The 21,385-nt window shown below is 45.1% G+C and overlaps 1 protein-coding gene and 1 long non-coding RNA gene across 2 annotated transcripts in view; one reads left to right on the forward strand and one right to left on the reverse strand.

Annotated features, from left to right (window-relative positions):
- The window catches only part of FER1L6 (fer-1 like family member 6), a 149,093-nt gene that overhangs the window by 39,035 nt on the left and 88,673 nt on the right, over positions 1–21,385 (forward strand). The window contains exons 3-12 of the mRNA XM_079134392.1: positions 632–752; positions 3,418–3,472; positions 3,575–3,706; positions 6,547–6,609; positions 9,971–10,049; positions 11,257–11,413; positions 12,012–12,198; positions 13,147–13,339; positions 16,125–16,477; positions 21,208–21,316. Coding sequence (XP_078990518.1) covers positions 632–752; positions 3,418–3,472; positions 3,575–3,706; positions 6,547–6,609; positions 9,971–10,049; positions 11,257–11,413; positions 12,012–12,198; positions 13,147–13,339; positions 16,125–16,477; positions 21,208–21,316 — 1,449 coding nt within the window. The remainder of the gene's footprint in view (positions 1–631; positions 753–3,417; positions 3,473–3,574; positions 3,707–6,546; positions 6,610–9,970; positions 10,050–11,256; positions 11,414–12,011; positions 12,199–13,146; positions 13,340–16,124; positions 16,478–21,207; positions 21,317–21,385) is intronic.
- The window catches only part of LOC306657920, a 34,429-nt gene continuing 18,922 nt past the window's right edge, over positions 5,879–21,385 (reverse strand). The window contains exon 3 of the long non-coding RNA XR_013762919.1: positions 5,879–6,032. This is a non-coding gene — a long non-coding RNA (uncharacterized lncRNA). The remainder of the gene's footprint in view (positions 6,033–21,385) is intronic.

A 21,385-nucleotide genomic window follows, 5' to 3' on the forward strand; every position in this document is an offset into this window, starting at 1 on the left:
CCAGATGACCCAGGACAATCTCTTCATCTCAAAATCCTGAATAATCACATCTACAGAGACCTTCTCCAAATAAGGCATTGTTTACAGGCCCCAAGGATGAGGACCTACCACCTTTTTAGGGCACAGCACTGCTGCTCAAAACTGGCTGGCAGATGTAGGAACGGACTCATCCAGGTTCTTGCTGTTAGAAATGCAGAATCTTGAACTTTCCCAGACCTCCTGAATCAGAGTCTGCACTTCAACAACTTCCTGGTTGATCCTTATGTAGTTTAAACTTTGCTGATGGGGCTCAGAGAGACTCAGTGACTTGTCTCAGATTCCACTGTGCAAAGTTATGACCTGAAAGCACATCTTTAGATTGATTCACCGTGCAGTTTTCTTTCCATAAGACCATCCATACATATCTGCTCTTTTTTTTTTAACAGATAGAAGATGAATTTTTTTTTTTTTTAGAAAAATTGAGGTATGTGCCTGGTTTTTCTGCCAATAGAATGTTAAGTTTCATGGTGGCAGACTATCCTCTTGTCTCCTGTAGGTATGGTGACTTCCATGGTGCTGGGTCCAGAGTGGGGACTTGATCACCACTATGTTCCAATCTAACAGGATCCTCTTCCTTTGCTCACCCCTCTAGATGGTCAAAACGAAGCCACATTGCCACAGGAGGGGCCTTCTCACCAGGAAGGACCAGTGGGAGACTCGGTTCATGATGCTGCGTCCATCACTCCTGCCCCCTCAGCTCCTCTGAGGAGAAGGTATAGAGTTGATGCAGGTGCTCAACATATTTCCTGAGTGCTCCCTCTGTGCCAGGTACCCCTGAAGGCTCTGGCAGATCAGAAGACCTGATCCCTGTCTACAGGGAGCTGAAGGTCTCAGGCAGGAAGACAGACTTCTGTGTTGGCTCAGTTTTCTCTGGGTGCTAGCCTCTTATTGCTGGTCAGCCTTCAGCAGGCCAGAATCCTGGCTCTGCCAGCTTCAGGTCCTAAGTCTTCTGAGTTTTGATGACATTGCTGTGGCTGGGGATGTAGCTCAGTGATAGAGGATTTGCCTAGCACGTGTGAAGCCCAGGGTTCAATTTCCAGCACACACACACACACACACACACACACACATTCACAAGGTCATGCACACACAATGCTCATGCCCCTCATAGTTCAGGAATGACAGCAAGAGCAGAAGGCAAGTTCAGGAGCTATCTTTTACCTGCCCTTTAATTCATCAAGATACTAATTGTCTTAGCTTTGTGTTTGTCCAAAATGAAAAGGTGGTTCCTATACTATGGATAAAAGTTCAAAACAAACTTGCTTTCTGCCGCTGTATCAATTAGCTATTGGTGTATTAAAAAAAACTCCCCAATCAGTGGCTTAATATCATAGTTACTGATTATTGCTCTTGAGCCAATAGGTCACGTGGGTAGTTTTATGACCTCTGATAGTTTCACGATGCATCCCTCATTTGCATCTGTGGTCATTTGGCAGTTCTACTAAATTTAGTTTTGGGGCCTGCCGATGGTAGGCTGGCCTGGTACTGCGACCACTGGGCTCCCATCATAGGGCATTGGAAAGTTAGTCAGAGCTTGTTCCAATGGTGACATTGGCAGGATTCCAACAGAGTACCCAAGGTCTCTTGAGGCCTAGGCTTGGAACAAACAAAAGTCATTTCTGCTGCACTCTGTTGGCTAATGCAAGTTACAAGGTCAGCCTGTGCTCAAGTGAGAGGAGACCACAAGGTACCAGGCCACAAGCTTGGACACAGAAGCCAATGATTGGGGTCACCAGTGCTTACAGTCTGCCATATTTGTTTATGCCAGTTTCTTACAATAATTCATCATGCCCTTTTATTCTTTCTCTGTAGAGGGAGGACAATATATGTGGGGAAGGGGCAGAAGAGGTATAGATAGAAATCAGAGAATCTGGTAGCTCGGAGGTGACAATTAAAAGAAGACATACTGTGTGCACGATTTCACTGTCATCTGTCTTCCCCCTACTCTGGCCCCTGACTACCACCCTTTCCCCCAGCCTCTGACTAGGAACTCCAATTATTCTTAAATATCTTTCAAGGCATCTCTTGTCATCTGTTTTACCAAGATAATAGCACTGAATAGAGAGAGACAAGAGAAAGAGAAGTGAGGAGTAGTTGTCTCTTTCTTTCTCCTTGGTCAGAGCACTGTCTAGCAATTGAAATTCTATCCACCCACCAATGCTCAATTCAAATCCAATCTCCTCGGTGAATTTCTTTCAGGAATTTTGTCTCTACATCTTTTGTATTGCATTCTCTCTGGTACATTTTACACTTACATATAATAGTTCTTGTTCCTCTCTCCTCTGCACAGATTGTTAGCTCTAGGACCAGGATGGTGGCTTGTCTTTGTTTTTTTCTTAACTGAGCTTAGCACTGGGCTTTTACATAATGAAAAATACGTATGAACTTACCATTCTACTGATAAATATAATAAATGATATCTGTGCTTTCTTATATGCATTATCTCCCTTTGCTCCAGAGTGAACTTAGGTGGTAGGAATTATTATTTCCACTTTCAGATAAGGAAATTAAGGATAAAGTCTCAAACTAGGGAGAACAAATATTCTAATTCCCATCAGTCTGACTCTAAAAACGAGATTTCATTAGCTTACTCTATTCTTTACTAGACCCAACTATACTCAGTGAAAATGGGAATGAAGTCACATGTAAGATGGTTTTGTTAGAAGCCAAGAGAACACAATTCAATAGGAACTCAAGCTTGGTTCATTTCCCACCAGTTACTGCTTTGGTGACAATGAGGATCCTTCATCTCTTTCCAATCTCTAAGTGCACATCTGTTCAGTTACCTGTGGTGGCCCAGATAAATGAAATGCCTGAATGTGAAATCTCAGAGAGATGGCATCTTGGTCATTCTTCCCAATTTTCTCCCTTACCAATCCTTTCAAAAGCAATCACAACCAAGAATTATTATATCTACAAAAATGGTGAGGTGGTCCTGTGTCTGGGATCAGACAGGAGCTGGGAGATCCTTATTTTGACCCGGCTCTGCCACAGACTTTCTGAGACCTCTCGGTTTCTAGTTTTATAATATCAAAAAATAAAATTATATAAATAATATGGATAAGTTTATAAAATGTGCTACTAAAACTTATGCTTATCAGGCACTGAGTTAAATGTTTTCATGCATTATATCATTGATTCTAGCAGTTACCTTGTGTGATAAGTACTATTAATAACTCCATTTTTAGGATAGGGAAACTGAGTCACAGAGAAGTTAAGCCATTTGCCCATTATATGTATCTCCCCAGAGATGTAGAGAGAATATGTAATACAATATAATTGAAAAACCTTAGAACTACTTGGGAAAATATCATGGCTTATGGATCCAAAGTTTGTATTTACTTGATGAAACAACTATATAAAATTTTCTATTAATAGATCAAAACTGCTGACTAAGATCCATGATGGAGAGATCAAATCCCAAAATTATCAAGTAAGTGATTATCTCTTCCTGTCCAGCCTCCCCCCACCGCAGTTCTCCCGTGTGAACACTGTGCAGTGTGCAGCATGGCGGACCCTCTGCTTTGTGTTGTAGATTGCCATCAACATCACTGAGGCCCGCCAGCTGGTGGGTGAGAACATTGACCCAGTAGTGACCATTGAGATTGGGGATGAGAAGAAGCAGAGCACAGTGAAGGAGGGAACCAACAGCCCATTTTACAATGAAGTAAGTCATGGAGGTCACAGCATTGCTGGCCCTAAACGTTCTCTTCACCACCAGCCGGCAGAATTCCTCATTCAAACCATCCCTAATCCAAGTTCATGGCAACCTCTGAGTCACCTCACAAATACAGTCTCAAGAGTTTTAAACAAAAAAATTAATGGAAAGGAAAGGCAAAGGTTAAAGCCTGAGGTTAAAGCCATCACTGTTTTCAGTAGCCCACTTGATTTCTTACAAGCTCCTTGTCATCCATGATAAGCTCTGGACTGTATTTAATAACATTGAAAGTTGGTCAGGGAGAAGATACACATTCTTTTCCAGGGCAGAGATGTGACAAATTTAATTACTGATTTTGAAATAGGCATAACATATTGGAAAGCAAAACAGTTGTATTTTTTTAATCTATGTAGTGATTGTGAAGGTAAACTTCAAAGAGAGAAGCTTCTAAATATTAAACATACTAAATACTCTTTATAAAATGAAAGTGTTGTATGATAAAATTATGTAAAGTAAAAAAATGTGTTTCCTTCTGATCTTTGGCCCAGAATCCCCTAGACCCTTTCCCTGGAGGCACTCATTCTTATCAGGCATTTGGCTATCTTTCAGAGATACCCCAAGCAGGCACAGGAATGCAAGTGAATATGGTACCCGTATGGCAGCATTTGCACACCCTCTCTGGGCCTCGTTCTTTTCATGAAACACTGTACCTTGGAGATTAGTCCACAGCTGAACATACAGTTCAATCTTACTTCTCCCTCGCCTTGATGTACCATAACTTACTAAACCAGTCTCTCATTCATGGATATTAACTTTTTCAGCATTTTGCTACTACTTATAATAATATTTATATGGTATAATTGGGGCATGGGGTATGTGCATTTAAAATTTTGATATCACCAAATTGCTTTCCAAGAGGTAAAAATTTATACTCTAACAGTGCGCAGGAGGGATTATTTTCCTGTACGTGCTTTGACAGCATGAATTATCAAAAAAATGTAGCAAACTCTTAATTATTATTCTAATGAGAGTTATAATTAAAAAGGAAGACGGGGAGAGCATGGATAATGACATTAACAGAAAACACCCAAATCCCATTTGAGCTGTTAGTTCCTTTCCTCTTCGTATTCCTCTGAGCCTTTAAAATGTCAGTACTTATCCCCTTTCTGCTCCATCTCCTGGCCCCCAAGACAGCTTTTGGCAAGGATATGATATAAGATCATGTGTATGACAATGCTTTGAAACTGCAAAGCCTTATAGATTCATCAGTAATTATAATTCTGCATACAAGTCGTGGATCTAAGTGACGTTAAATTGGACCCAAGTGAAATCAGTAGAAAATCAAGCAAAAATATAGAGGGCAAACTCAGAATATTTGTCACAGCTTTTGACCCTAATTTTCAAGCCAAAAGGTCATCAGATGTTGAAGGAACTAGTTAGAAGTGGTTGGGGAGTATTTTCCATCTGGAAAAACGAGTGTGGTCCAGGGTCTAGGGAACCTTCCTAGGGTTGTTGAGTCTGAAATGCATGAAGCTCAGCAGAAGGCAACAAACATTGGAGCTGATTTATCAGTCCAGAGGAGCCCCCACATCTCATATAATCAGCCTTATCAGAGAATGAGGAAGTTCATGTAAGTGAATTTTTTATGTCAATTTTGAACAGAAAAACTTTAAAAGTTGAAAATATTCTGTGTATAAGAGTGTCATACAAATGACATTTCAGGAAACAGAATAAAGAGGACACTGAATGTCATGCCACCTTTCATTGCTACCTAAGGACCGCCATTTTGAGGAACTCTGGTTATAGTGCATGATGATGTATTTTTTTTTTTTTTTCTATTTTGCCCCTGGAAGGGAAGTTGTTAGTGGTCAGTTTCTCCTTTTCTACTTTACATGTCCATCCCTCATGTGTCATTCCTCTACCCTGCAGCTCAAAAGAAAAAATTCAGGGGTCAATAGCCTCCCAGTCCTGCCTCGCTGTCCCCCATTAGTACCCAGACACAACCAAGCACACACTGACACCACCCAGGTTTCTACCTCCTGGAACATAAACCTTCTGTTTGGGAGGAACTTGACTTCAGTTGGCTGGTTCTTGTCTTGTCTCTTGTGTGGTTACCTCAGAAGAAGTAAGATTTGGCCTAGAAAGAACGAGTGATATGAATCTAAGCCACATCTTTTAAGTTCTTTACTCTTTGGTCATATGTAAAATATGGAACCAGTCCAGATATTTCTTAACTCTGAAATTTAATTGCTTTCTTAATATCAAAAATCTCCCATGTTCATTATTTTAAAAATTCTCTCTTCCTGGTCAATATTGGTAGTTTCATAGGAAAATCCTGAAAAAAAAAAAAAAAAAAGATTTAATCAAAGTTATTCCAAATTTAAAAACCACTCAGTTACCATTTAAATTTTTATTATAAGCAAGAAGAAAAAATAAAACCTGATGGTATCAAGGACTGGCAAAGTCATGGGGAAATGGCTGTTTTCATAGCTCCTTGTGGGAGTATAGAATGACTTAAGTCCTTCAGGAGAAAATTTTAATATTATCTATTAAAGTTTATATGAACATAATACATGACCCAACTCTTCTACTTCTCATGTCTATTTCAGAGGAACACATGCACATATCCCAGGCAAACATGTGGTTGGTGGCATTCTTTTCTTTTTGGATTAAAATTTTTCAATAGCTTAAATGGCCTTCAGTAGGGGCTAGACAATCAGCTGGGAATATACTCCTGCCACCAGGGACCAGGCAGCAGTGAGAGTGAAGCAGATCTGAAACCACTCCAGAAACAGGGTTCTTAGGTGTAAGACTGGAGTCAATGCCAGAATGCACTTCATGTTTTGCAGTACTTTGTCTTTGACTTCATTGGGCCACAAGTGCATCTTTTTGACAAGATCATCAAAATCTCAGTAAGTATACCCTTGGTGATGATGGTGGTGGCAGGAGGTGGGGGAGATTCCAGGCACTGGGAACTCTGATAGCCAAGGATGCACAGGGGTGAATAGATCCAGGAGGGTGAGTATAGGTTGGTGAATTGGAAACCAACAGACTAGAACCTGAAATCACCAGTACAGAGAAATTTGGGAGATTCTTAAAAGAAGCCATGATTCTTGGAAGCAAGTTGTAAGCTACAGAAAATCTATTACTAATCAAATGTGGGAATAAACATAAGCTTCAAATGACATCTTACTGGAGTGCCATTTTTAGTTTTTTTCTTTTTTATCAAGCATATGTTGGTGTTCTCTCTTGGGTTATATCCACACTAATGGTCATTAGTCACAGCAATTTCCCCTTCTAGTTGGTGATAAATGGAGAAGTAGGAACAAGAATCAGGAAGAGATCCCATATGTCAGTCTCAGCAATGGTGATGTGGGTCAGAGAATGTGATTTAGAGCTTGTGGTAGCCATGGAGATTCTCAGAAGTCTCCTCCAAGCCCTGCCCATAGGAGACCTTCCCCCCAGCCCCACCAGCAGAACCACTGCTCCCACAGACCATGTCTGAAGAGTGGAAATGGGGCTTCCAGGTCCAGGCAGGGGCCTTGTCTAGCTCTGCTCTCCATGTGGAAGAAATGGGAAAGGCTGTCATTTTTTGAGGAATGGGAAGGGAAAGTGCCGATGTTGAAGCCATATTGGCCCAACTGAGAGAAGGGAGGCTGAGTGGGATCATGACCAACTTCATACCATCCAGCAAAGGGACAGAGACTGTGGGTGGCAGGCAACATGGTTCTCACCAGTCTAAGAAATGGCCACTTTCTCTCATGGAGAGGGGTGTGAGGTTGTGTGTGTCTGACGGTGGAGAGATAGAGGCATGATTCTGGAAGAACAGAACATCTACTTTATATGTCAGTGGAAGTGTGGAGAATAGGGCCTGATGTCTTCAACAGTCATTTCAAGTTTGATCGAACTGTGGGGACGACAAAATCTGACTTGGAACTTTCCTTCCCTGTCCCCTCTGCCTTGCCTGCCTTCATCCACCCTTTATCCATCACCCACTCAACTTAATAAACAATTCATGACATATTTCCTTCAACCACAGCTGAATGTCAATGAAGTCCTGTGTTAAGGCCTAGGTCCTGGTGGAGTTGTGGGATTGTCCTTCCTGGGGGCATTTAAAGAATGTGACTCTTGAGGAATGAAGTCATCGAGAGCCAACATTCTTAGTGTTTGAATTTTGGGCACGATGACAAGTGGTGCCGAAGATATTTTGGGACCTGGGACGCTGCCCAGGACTTTGCTCGATCACTTCTGTTTGTGGAGTGGCTTTGCAGTCACTCCTAAGGGACTCTCCAGTCTCAGATGAGCAGGTCATCACTGGGCTTTGACGTCAGATCATAGGGTAGTGACCATTTGTGAGACACATGGATTTTTAGGCAGAGGGTCAAAGTTCTTATCGCCTTTCTCTGTTCCTCTAACTTGGAAGATAAGGATGCTTTTGGCATCCCTAAATGACTCAGAAAGGGGGGGGGTAGATTTTCAAAAACTCCCCTTGAGAGGGAAACATTTAATATGATTTTTCTGCAAGTTCATGAACTGAAAGTCAATGTGCTCAGAATAAATTCGATGTGGGAGAAGAGTCAGGGGAGTACTGTGAGCAGGTGCTATCGGAACAGCCAGGCTGTTACACATCCAAGACCAGCTTCCATTAACAACGGCCTGAGACACACCGGGCCCTGCGCTCTATGTGTGAGACATCTCCAGGGTCCTGGCACCGCATGCTCTGCCACACCAGGATCACCTAGCGTGCAACCCCTTGAGGGATGCCTTGAAGTTTCCTGTGTTATTGGAAGATTCGTTTGGGGCTCTTCTAGCCTGCTGCCCCTCACCCTGCAAGAAGAACCGGAGACAGGTGTCTGGTCTCCCTCAGGCCTGTGGGAAGCCATGGCAGCACCTGCAAGCATGGTGTGTTATAGAGTGAGCTTCCTGTGTGTGGCCTTAAATAGCTCCTCTACACAAGCCAGGCTGTCCTTACTTCCCCTCAGTTCTCTGACATGGCTGGAAAATTTGGGCAAGTGAGAGACAGTGGAAAGAGAAATGGGAAAGGCTGTCATTTCTTGAGGTCAGTTGAATTTACTGTTTCTTACTGCCGCTGCCAAAAGGGGCTATTTAGAAGCCACAAATGTCTCCCCTTCATCCATCATCCAATTATTTGTTCACTGAATGTTCATTGAACATCTATCATGAACAAGACCGTGTGGAAGGTAGAAGACTAGGAAACTGACCTTGATTCAAGGAGCTCATTGGTCCATTTATTGTTAGGAGGACGCTCAGAAGCCATCGAGACTGCTGCTGGAATCCCTCCCCACCTCCTACCTGCCACAGGGTTCTTGGGACACAATGGTTATTTCCAGGGTTGGGGAGATCACTATCTCTAAGAAATTCCACTACATTGCTGAGAAGTTCTCACTTTTATGAAAATTTTCCCTCTAGTGAGCTGAAATCTCTCATCCTGTTACCCGAGAACCCTCCAGGGGCCCTGGCCCCCTTTTCGAATGGCTGCCTTTCCCAGATTCGAGTCACTTGAGTTCTTTTGTCCTCTCTCTGCTCAGTCCCTCACTGCCCTGGCTTTTTTTTTTTTTTTTTTTTTTTTTTTCTTTTTCGGCTTAAAGATTAAACTAATCCTGATTCTTCAGCAACTTTCTGCATCATGAATGGGATTCTTGGGTGGTTCCCTCTCTGTCACCTTCCTGATGGCTTCTTCATTACAAGACTGTTAGCATTCAAGTGTGCTGTGTAACCAAACCAAGAACTCTGCTGGCTTCTGATCAGGTTGAGGATGATCACCTTCCTTCTACAGCACCTCACCAAGGTGGCTTAAGGCGATGCTTGATGAGTTCCCTAAGATGGTGTGAGCAAAGCACTTTGGGAGTTGAGGGGGAACAGTTTCAGCCAGGGTGAGGCTGAGGGAGGGCTGCTTGGCAGAGGTGACCATTGCTCTGGGCATTGAAGGATGGGTAGAGTTTCAGCAGGTGGAGGTGGGCATTGACAGGCAGGCTGCACTGGGTTCATCTTGTTAATGAAAATTCCCAGGCAGTATGAGTGTCAGGTGTCCATCAATAGAGAATCAGCTGCTGGAGGTAGAAGGTGAGATACTTCTGAAGGCCCTTTGTGACCCTGTGGTTTGATGACCAAATGCCATTGTGCTCCAGATGAAGGTCAAAGCCAGAGAAGGAAGGGTCAAGACCTAGAAGCCTCTTTGATGTATAAAGAGCCCATTTCAAGACTTATCCCCAAAGATAAATGCGCTGAACTCACGCCTCCCTCTCTCCTCAGGTCTTTCACCACAAGCTGATAGGAAGCATACTGATTGGCTCTTTCAAGGTAGATCTGGGGACTGTGTACAACCAACCTGGTAAGAAAGCATCACCTTCCATCTCTCTCAGACTCTGGTTTATGGCACCCAAGGTGATCGTATTCATTCACTTGTCCATTTGATCATTCATGCAATAAAAATCAGCACCTATTATGCCAAGTTAATCGAGACATGGATCTTGCCCTCAAAAGTTTGACAATCAAATGATGAAATTATCATGCATGCCACCTCTGAATAGTTTCTTTTTTCAACACAAATTCTGTCTCATTTAGTGCGACGAGACGTAAGCAGGAAGGGTGGGCAACGGAGGGTGGAAGCTAAGAATCTGAACCCAGAGTCAGACTGTCTGAATTCAAACCCAGTCTGCTCTTTCCTAGATGTGCAACTTTGAATGAAGGATTTAACTTCTCTGTTTCTCAGCTTCCTTATCTGTAGAAATGAGAATAAATCATGCCTCCTAGGTTTTGGGGGTAGGAAGTTAGAGAGCCTAGCACATAATGATTCTGGCATTTCACATCAGACTGCCCCAGAGTGATTATTATTATACCTGATTTATAGGAAAATGAAATGCAGAGAAGCTAGGAAATTTGTTCAAGGTCAAGAGCTAATAAATAAGAGCCAGCAACTGACATAGAACTTCTCCTGAAAGGCCCCCTTCTCTGCTCAAGTGATTCCAAGTCACAGGATCTCAGGGGCTGCAGAGTGGCCATGATGGAGAGCAGTGAGTGGGCACCACAGCTTAGGGAGTGATAGAGTCTGCAGGGAACCGGGGGCTCCCCAGCTGTGGTGGAAGGGCAGCAGCTACTAGACTCCCCTGGCATTGGCTATCATGTGGAAATAAGAACCTAGTATTGCCAGTTTTTGTTTTAAGATAAGCCGGACATTTAGATTTTGTAAATGATTTTGATGTTTTGACTCACAGTATAGGCCAGACAAAGGACTGTGAGCCTACTCTCCATTAATGTCCCCCTGGCGTGTCAAGCCTGGATTCCTACCGAGGTCATTCCTAGGTTGAGAGGTTCCCAAATACCTATGGTGGCTGGAAAGAAAGGCAGAGAAGCCTGGGGGAAGCAAAAAGGGAGGAGGGAAAGGAAGGGAGAGAGGCATGAAGCTTGGGAATAACAGAGCCAGGCCACTGCTGGAGCCACAGAGGGAGGGGCCCCAGAGGGGGGCCTGTGGCGTGGGAGGGGCAGGGTGGGGCCACTGGGCCTGTCCGGGGAGCTGAGCTGTCAAGGGGCCTTTACAGGTCATCAGTTCTGCGACAAGTGGGCACTGCTCACAAACCCCAGCGACATCAGGACTGGTACCAAGGGCTACCTGAAGTGCGACATCAGTGTGATCGGGAAAGGCGACGTCTTAAAGACCAACTCCAAAACCTCCGATGCCGAGGAGCAAATAGAAAAGTGAGACAGGTCCACCAGGGCCATTGAAGAGCAATGCTGTGGCCCAACTTTGTATCTCTTTCCTTCCTCCACCCCTTTCCGTATTGGCGCATGAGAACTGCCAAGTGCATGTCTGGTCCACCTGGGACTCTGCTCTGTCAGAGGCACCAGGATGTGTCCTAGCGAAGGCATGGGTCTCCCTGGGGAGTCAGCTGCCAGGACAAGAATGGTGTTTTTTCCGCTGATATCCATTATGGATATGCCATTGCCTAGCTTACCTGATTTATCCAAATGTAGCTGAGTTTTCTTGGAAGGAATGATCATTTTGACCCCTGGTTTGTGACTTGGGGAGACTTAAATGCACCTCTTTCAAGGTGCAGAGTGGGAGGCTGTCTGCTCTATAATTCCAGAAGCTAGAGGAGTTTGCATTGCCCTATCCTGACTCTCCACTGTGATTTACACTAGAAAGAAAACCCACTTTAGTGACAAATCCTAGTCTTCTTGAATACCAGAAGCCTTCTTTCCTCTTCCACTTTGCTTCTGTCTTTTCTATCCTTTCAAATGAGAGGAATTCTTGTTTGTTTGTTTGTTTGTTTACTTTATTTATTTTCTTTCTAAGGAACCTTTTGATCCCCCAAGGATTTCCATCAGAGAGACCCTGGGCCAGATTCTATGTAAGACTCTACAGAGCAGAAGGGTTGCCCAAAATGAACTCCAGCATCATGGCGAACGTCACCAAAGCATTTGTGGGTGACAGTAAGGACCTCGTGGATCCCTTTGTGGAAGTCACCTTTGCTGGGCAGATGGTGAGGAACCATTGTCACCAGTTCTGGCTGGCCTGGGCCAGTGCCCTGCTCTGTATCCAGCGCATTTTAATCAAATGAAATGAAGTTAAAGTAAAAACTGGGAAGTGCCTTGAAAGATGAGACCTGCCACAGAAGGCACTGGGTCTGGTGGTGGGTGGGGTGGGGGGCGTTACCCACTTACTCCTCATTGGAATAGAAGCAGCAGCTCTGGGTGGGTTATAGGTTAGGACCCAGGAAAACAGACATCCTTCCTCACCACTGGCTATGTCTGTGAACCAGTCCCCAAGCCCTGTGGAATCACCACCACTTTCTAATCTGTTTCACAAGGGACCTGGGAGTCCTTGTCCTACATAAGCCTGGATACCTCTGTTCCCTGCTCAAGGCCACAGGGAGCACCAGGGCCTGGGTACTTGATCCTGGCTGGATGGGCTTTGACCCTTCAGCTAACACATGTCACTGCCACCAAAGTAGAAACTCACCCGGCCCCTCCTCTGGCAGGGTTGAGCACTGCGGTATTTTTGCCTCAGGTTCTTCCTGGAGGTCATATAGGAAGTCGCCAACACTTTATGACAGAAGATCTGAGGTCCAGACTGAGTAGTGATTTGCCCCTGTTATTGGCTTATGAAACACAAGCTCAGGGTCAGCTCTGTCCACTGCGTTCCTGGAGATGCACGGAACAGCTCCATTCACAGCACGGGTGCTTCAGCCCAGCTCTGATGAGCCCGTTAGCACTTCCCAAGGACCCTAACTTGCCTTTGTCCCGGGTCCTGGCACAGCAGCCAGCACTGAATAGGCCCTCAGAGTGCTTGGTTGGGTGCAGCTGATTTCCCCGGTGCCGGGGGACCAGCTGCGTCACTTTGGTGGCTTGCTTCCTACCTCCAGCTGGTGTGAGGAGTTTTCCCCAGTCACTTCCTTCCACAGCTCACCGCCTTCTGTCTGTGTTTTTAGGGGCGAACCACAGTGCAAAAGAACTGTGCCAACCCTGTGTGGCACGAACAGGTGGTCTTCAAGGAAATGTTCCCCCCCTTGTGTCGGAGGGTGAAGATTCAGGTGTGGGACGAAGGCAGCATGAATGACGTGGCGCTGGCCACCCACTTCATTGACCTGAAGAAGATCTCCAGTGAGCAGGACGGAGACAGAGGTGAAGCCCCCCACATCAGACTTGGAAACAGGTCCCAAAAAGACGGTGTTAGGGCCCTGGCCCTACACCAGGTGGGTCAGAGCGGCAGGCGTTAGGCACGGCCATGCCTCTGTTGGGCTGCGGCTTGGCTTGGTTCAGGGTGGTGGTCTGAGCTGGGCTCTGGGGTCAGGTTTGGTCCTGGAACTAGGTCTTCCATGAGCCCTGCTCTGAGTCCTTGATCTCATCCAGTTGATTTGATCTGAGGTTGGTACACTTAGGTTTATCCACCAAATCCAGCTTTCTAGATTTTTTTTTAAATTTGGAATGTCTCACAAGCAAAATGGTTTTTACATGTTCAGATGCCACCCCCCAAAATATCCCAACCACTAATGGGAGCATGAAAGTATCAGGTTAGTAGGGAGCTGTGGCTGACTCAGTGAGCCAGAAATGGAAGAAAGAGTCCCAGCTAACCCCTGAGTCACTAGGAACGGGTCAGGAAAAGAGTTTCTACTCAGCGTATGGATTTTTGGGGGATAGGGGTACCAGGGATTGAACTCAGGGGCACTCAACCACTGAGCCACATCCTCAGCCCTATTTTGTGTTGCTTAGTGCTTTGCTTTTGCTGAAGCCGGCTTTGAACTCAAGATCCTCCTGCCCAGCCTCTGGAGCCACTGGAATTATAAGCATGAGCCACCACACTCGACTTCTGTGTGTGACTTTTTATTTAAAAAACCCGTTAGTGGGTGATAATTCTCCAAATAGCTCAACAAACCCTTCCCCTTTAAATCTCTAGGCAACCATTCCCTGTACCCCTAGTTCATGCTAATTGACAATCATGGATCTATGGATACATACACATGTACATATCATACGCATGTGTGCCCAAACACAAACACACACATACATGCCTGTATAACGTACCATAAGTAGATCACATGTGAAGGTAGTATAGTTATTTTACCTTTCCCTCTATTAGGCTGAAAGCCTTGCTAAGATCAGAGAACAGGAATGACACATTTTTATACCCCTCCCACGGCGACGCATAGAATGGCCTCCACGGACTTCCATTGTCTATTTCTTCACGTTTTGGAACATTTACCACTCAATGCAGAAAGCGCCATTTCCCCACTCGATGAAAATGTGTTTTATTCACAGCTTTTAAGAAGCACTTTGATGTGTTCAGGAAGATGGATATCAGCACTTAACAAGTAGACATCAGGGAGCATAAAATCTTCCTATTCCTTTTCACACAATTCTCCTGCTTCAAGTCTACTTAAGGGAGGGCGAGAATCCAGTGCATTGAAGTGGGGTGGGATAGAGAACATTTAGGCATAAAACTACTGTTAACAGGAGCATGTATGGAAACATCTGATAGTCCACTGGGGGGGGGGGGGGAATTGGTAGGCAAATTAAGATACATTTATTTATTCACAATAATAGTAATATTCTTAAACGTTCCTTAAGGGTCCTTGTGAAGTGCTTCTTAGATATCATTTCTTTTTGAAATTTTTCCACATTTTTCTTGGTGCATTATAGTTGTACATATTGATGGGATTTGTTGTACATATTCGTACATGCACACAATATAACAATATAATTTGGCCAATATCACTTCTCTTTTAGTGTTGGCAGGTGAGATAGGTACTATTAACAATTCCTCCAGATGAGGAAACTGAGGCACAGAGAAGTTAAAAAAAAAAAACTTGCCTAAAGTCACATAGTTTGAAAGTGCCAGAACTGAGATTCAAACTCAGGTAGTCAATCTTCAGGACCCCCAGGCTGCACTGTGAGTCAAAAAGGAATATTAATGTTGCCAAAGAGATGTTCCCAAAGATACTGTGCATTTTCTCCAACACTATATTTTAAGAAGGAAAAACACTTATGCCAGGAACAAGTTAAAATTACCAGGTCTTTTCAGTTCTATGTTTAGAACATATCTAGGAACATTTGTTCCTCTTCATCTCAACTACCTTACCCTGTTCCAAGCTGCTGATGTCTTCAGTTTTGATGATGAAATGGTCAGTGGACCACTTTGTCCCCATCCATTCTAATCCCCTCCACGTAGCTGCGGAGTGATCTCAAACGATGTGACTGTACCACATCTTTGCTCAAATTCCTTTCACATATCCCCATAGAATTTAGCATAAAGACCAAAATCCTTATCAAAACCTCCAAGACACCACCTCCCGCTGGCTCCTCGCACAGTCTCATCTTCAGCTCCCTGCTCCTCTCCAACGGGCACATGCTGCTCTCCAAACCCAGAACACACACACACACACACACAACCGTGTGTGTACATACAAGCACACATGCACATGCATGCATTCATGCACACAAGCAACACATACATGCACGCATGTGTGCACACATGCATTCTCTATCTTCCTCCCTCTCTCTGCCTAACTGCTGTCCCTGCTCCATCAGCCTGTCCTTGGTTCCCGCAGCACAGGGTAGATCTCCTTTGTAGTGTTTATAATGTAAATATTTATTTGTTCCGTGTTTGCCTCTGCGTGTCTTCCGCTGGGCTCTCTGGTTAGTCTCTGGCATAGTGCCTGGAGAGTTAGGAGTCAATAAACATTCGATGAACGAATGAGACAAAGGGAGTCACGTTGGCCTTTATAACAGTACCACAAATGTTGCAAATGTGAACAAGTATGGAAAAAAGATGAAAAGAAAAATTAATGCATTGTCTTTCGGTGATACTATATCCTGCAAATACTTTTTCACCTCTTCTGTATATTCTGTGTTTTTATAAGAATGTGAACAGCTTTCGTAGAGCAGATAACTCAAGCTTGGGTCCTCCTAGGCTTCCTCCCTACCTTTGGACCTGCCTGGATCAACCTGTACGGCTCCCCCAGGAACCACAGTCTGATGGACGACTACCAGGAACTGAATGAAGGCTTTGGGGAAGGGGTGTCATTCAGAGGCAGAATCTTGGTAGAAATTGCTGTGGAAATCCTCTCAGGAGGGGCACAGGAGTCTAAATTTTCCAAGGCACTGAAGGAGCTAAAATTGTCTTCCAAGGACAAAGACTCCAAATCTTCCAAAGGCTCCAGTAAGGACAAGGCAGACAGAACGGACGACGGGAAACCCCAGCCGCTGTCAGACAAAACCCACTCCACCGAGGTGGAGGTGGAGCCCTTTGACGTGCCCCCCGAGGTAGGTCTGAGCTCTGCCCTCCAGACACACCGCACCTGAGTTGAGCCCAGGGCATGCCGCGGCCCCTGTGCAGGCTCCCTGAAGCTCTTTGCCTGCAGCTGCCTCGTTCTTCCTGCCACACTGTTGACCCTGCTCTACATTCCGGGGTGGATCTTCTGCTGCTGCTTGTACACAGAACAGCCACCTGTTAGGGCAGATTCCTTCAGAGTCCCCCCAGACGTGGATTCCATGGGAACCCAGGGAAGGAGGCGTGGCGGTGCTCTGGGGTGCGGTGGGAGTGGGTGGGGGTGACTGGCTACACTGGATCTGTGGCCTAATCCCACGCCGTGTGCTCTGGATGGGAGCTGGTGTAGGAGGAGGGCGACCAGCTGGGTGGAAGAACTTGGGGAACCTCTTCCCCTGCTGCACCTGGGAGGAAGGCTCAGCCCGGAGGACTTTGGCTCCCTGCTCTCACTGGTTGGAGAGCACAGCAGCCTTTTGCAGCCCTCCTCTGCATCAGGAGCAGGAGCTCCAGGGCTCCAGAATGCGCATCTCTCACCCACTTAACTTAGCAAGAGCAATCCCTAGTGGAGCAAGCGAGTCTCACGTTTGGTCAGCGCCGAGGTGGGTAGATTTTCAGCTCCGCTAACTCTGCCTCTGGAGTGAGAGTTTCTCAGGTCGACAGGACGGGAGGCAACGGCTGGGCCCCCAGAGCTGTCCATTCCTCAGACAGACTAGGCGGCCACAGGAATGAAGGGTGAGGGTCACTCAGGCCTTGGCAGAGCCACTTATTTTTACCTCTGGGATCTTATAAAATGTGAAGACACGGTCTAGGAGAACACAGGGCTGGTGGCCTTGGGGTCACTTCTCCTCGTGGCTTTAACACTGCTCTGCGTCTCCACTTTCTCATCAACAAAATGAGGTCTGAAGCTGCTCTGTTGTGGGCGTCTGCTGGGGGTTAAGGAGAGAGCACGTAAATGGGTCAGCAGTTTCTGCCTCCCACAGTCTGCTTGCCACGCGTCTGTGGTATCAATGGTACCATGGTTTGCTCCTGCCACCAGGGGGCAGCTCTTCAAAGCTTTCCACCAGTCTGTGACTGGTACTTCAGGGACTTCCCCAGCTCTGCCTCTGTATGCACCTACTGGTAAATAGTCTCTGGAAATGGGTGCTGCCAGTCAGTTGTGGTTAGAATCTGCATGGTCCTTAGGGGAGTCTCTGTGTGTTCAGAAGCTAGGCCACTGTTGAGAACTTAACTTTGGACTCTGCCAAAATTGTGGGTAGCTCGATGGCCACATGAGCTGATGTCTCCTGCATCTGCCCTTCTGGTAATCTTTCCTACTGAGGGTTGAGATTGGATGTTCTTTTATAAACATGGATTGCCACATAGAAAGAAAGTAGATTTTCTTCATGGAAGTCAAGATCCTTAAGACATTTTGCTGAGGGTACCTGAAGAAGTAAACTCTATCTGAGAGCAAGGGAGTCTTGGGAACTTATGTGGGGTGGAGAACACACTTGCCTACCGAGCCAGGGGGCATCTTGGCTGTGGTCTAGAAGGTGGCAGAGAGGGGAAATGCAGGATCATCATTCAAACTCTTATCTCTAGCTTCCTCCTTCACCTTGGCTTCTGCTTGTGGCCAGATGCTTTTCGGGTTTATTGGTATTATTGACCGCTGCCTAACAGGTCACCCCAAAGCTTAGCTTAAGATAACAAGTGCTTATTTCCTGTGGATAAGGAATTTGGGAGTAGCTTATCTCATGTTATGCCTCAGGATTTCTTGTGAGAGACCCCACAATGCTGGCCTCCCCAGCGCCCACCCATCACCGCCACCAAAGCTTCCCCCTCCCCTGTGCCAAACGCTCATGGAGCAGAGTCGACCTAAGATAGGCTCATTTGAAAAATCCTGTCAACACTTATTGAGGAGCTTCTTATTTAAACATCATTTTCAACATCAGTAAGAATAAAACTTGAGCCTGGCTCCGTGGAGGTTATGGTCTAGGAGGGGAAGGAAGACAGGCAAACTCAAAGGAGGTGCATTGGGAGGTACAGATCGAGGGTTGTAAAAGCAACTGGCTTTGCAGTGTGGCAGGGTTGCTGCCTCGCCTCTGGAGGAACTTTGCCTTCATTTGAACCTTCGGCAGGTGACTCGCCCTCCTGGCACTTACTTCCTGTGATAACCCCCTCCTTCAGAGCCTGTTTCATATCATTTCTATTTCCTCCCGTGGGCCCTATTATGATGCTTGTGTCACAGATAATGGAAGTGACAGCCAGAGACTGAGCACGACTTGCCCAAAGCTAGGAAGCAGCAGAGCTGGGATTTGAAGTAGTCTCGTCGGGCTGTGGTCCCTGCGGTCCCTCTCCCAGGCTCCTCCTCCTGGAGAGTGAACGCAGCCTGGGAAGGTGAGATAAGAAACTGCTTATAGCAGTGGTGGCGTGTGACTAAGATCCATGAAAAACTGTTCAGCATCTCTAGCAATTAGGGAAATGCAAATCAAAACTGCACTGAGATTTCATTCACTCCCATCAGAATGGCAATGATCAAGGCTGTTGGCAAGGATTTGAGGGGAAAAGGCACACTCTTACATTGCTGGTGGGACTGAAAATTGGTGCAACCACTCTGGAAAGCAGAGTGGAGATTCCTAAAAAATTAGGAATTTAGCTACCATATGACCCCGCTATCCCACTCCTCAAATATATGCAGAGGGTTTAAAATCAGCATACTAGAATGAAGCAGCCACATCAATGTTTATAGCAGCACAGTTCACAATAGCTAAGCTATGGAACCAACCTAGGTGCCCTTCAGCAGATGAACAGATTTTTAAAAAATGTATATAAACATAATGGAATATGACTCAGCCATGAAGAAGAATGGAATATGGCATTTGCCAGTAAATGGATGGAACTGGAGACTATTGTGCTAAGTGAAATAAGCCAGTCCCCAACAACCAAAGGTCAAATGTTTTCTCTGATATGTGGAAGCTAATCCAAAACAGAAGGTAGGAAGAAAGAGAAAGAGAAAGGAAAAAATAAAGAAGAGAGGGAATTCCATCAAAGTCGAGGAAAGATCAGTAAAGTAAGGGGATTGAGGAGAAGAAAGAAGGACAAGATAGGGGAAGAACAGTGTAATGAATCTGACCAAACTTTCATATGTACATACATCACTACACCACAGTGAGTCCAAACATCGAGTAGATCCACAAGACACTAATTAAAAATATGTATGTATATAAATAAATTGTAGAAAGATCAGTAAAGTAGAGGGAGGGGAGCAGGGGGAGGGGGAAGTGCTGGGGACTAAATTGGAGCAAATATACTCCATGCTTTTGTGATTATGTCAAAATGTATCCCAATGTTAATATATATCTAAAAATAATCAATTTTAAAAAAGATCCAGCACAAGCTGCCACCTTGTTCCATGTTTCTGGTCAACAGAAACATTTCCTGGGGTTGTCAATACCACAGGTGGCTCCCGAGTGAAGGAAGGGTGACCTTCCACCTATTGATTGGCTATCTGAGGGATGCTTTTGACCGAATGTGACTTTAAACCCTAGGGACCAAAAATGCTTTGTTTCCTTAGTTAACCTTACTGGTTTTCTGCAGATTTTAATAAATCCTTCTAAAACCAAACCAAAACAAAACCCAACAAACCAGGAAGCAGATTGCAACTTTAACTCACTCAGAAATGTGATTCTGGTCACTGTACTCCAGGGACATCTGCTCCCTAAATCATCAGACTGTTCCATGTCAATAGGAGTCATTTGCAAATAATTTTGTATTACCTTGTGATGGCCCTGTCTTGTGACCTGTCGTAGTCCTAGGCTTCTAGGCTGGAGACTCCTTGTCAAAGCAGCCTTGGTGGAGAGATCTCTCAGGTCTGGCTTTTACTTGCTTTGACTTGACCTTGGGAAGCCCCTTAGTGTCTGAACTTTAGTTTATTAAGGTAAAAGGAGGAAGTTGGAATAGACAGTCTGGCACAGTTTATAAGCACGTGTGCCTCGGGAGGGGCGGATCCCTCCTAGCAGCAGCCTTAGTGCTTGTAGCCCCCTGGATGCACAGGACTGGTTAATTCTCCAGGGTCCCCCTAAACCTCCACCCTTTTATCCGAGTTTTCTGGTTACTTCAGGAAGAAAATTTGACTTTGGGTCCGCACCAGAGGATTGGGTTAACACACGTTGGAGTTCCAGGAGCGCTGGGTCTGTGGTCAGAATCCATGGGAAAGCTACTCAACAGCCTCAAGCTTCATTTTCCTGGTCTGCAAAATGGGAATGGTCCAGATTTTGCCCTTTCAACGTTTTCAGGAGGAACAACTAACATAATATGTGTGTGAGAATCCTGTATGAGCCATGAAGACAAACTCAAAAGCAAGGGTCAAATCTGTGACTCTCAGGATTTCACCTTTGATTTTGGGTTTCTGAAAACCTGATCCATTGAAGGTCATCCCAGGCCTGCATTTTTACCCACAGAGTCTTAGAAAAATATAGACACCAAGTTCACCCTTTGATCTGAAAGGAGGTTCTCTGTATTTTAAGGTAGCAGATCAGAAGGTTGAGTCTCATCGTTCTAGATAAGTGGTTGGATTTGAATTTGCAATGGGTTTTCCATGCTTTTCTGATCAGTGGGACGATGTGACACTTCAGGCTGACACAGAGTCAGGTGTCTATAAATGATGTTGAACCAGGTTAGCATCACTGACTTGGCTTCCTGCTGAAAGAAGAAAACCAGTTCTGTCTAATAATTTTTTTTCTTTCTATAGATCATGCCAGAAAAATATGAGGAATTTTTACTCTTTGGGGCATTTTTTGAAGCTACCATGATTGACCGGAAGATTGGCGATAAACCCATCAGCTTCGAAGTTTCTATTGGTAGGTGAAGACAAGTACAGTGCTTGACACCGATCTGTTTCCTGAATAGATTAATTAGTGTCCTATGTG

Source organism: Sciurus vulgaris, assembly GCF_902686455.1.
Source record: "Sciurus vulgaris genome assembly, chromosome: 1".
Lineage (NCBI taxonomy): Eukaryota > Metazoa > Chordata > Mammalia > Rodentia > Sciuridae > Sciurus > Sciurus vulgaris.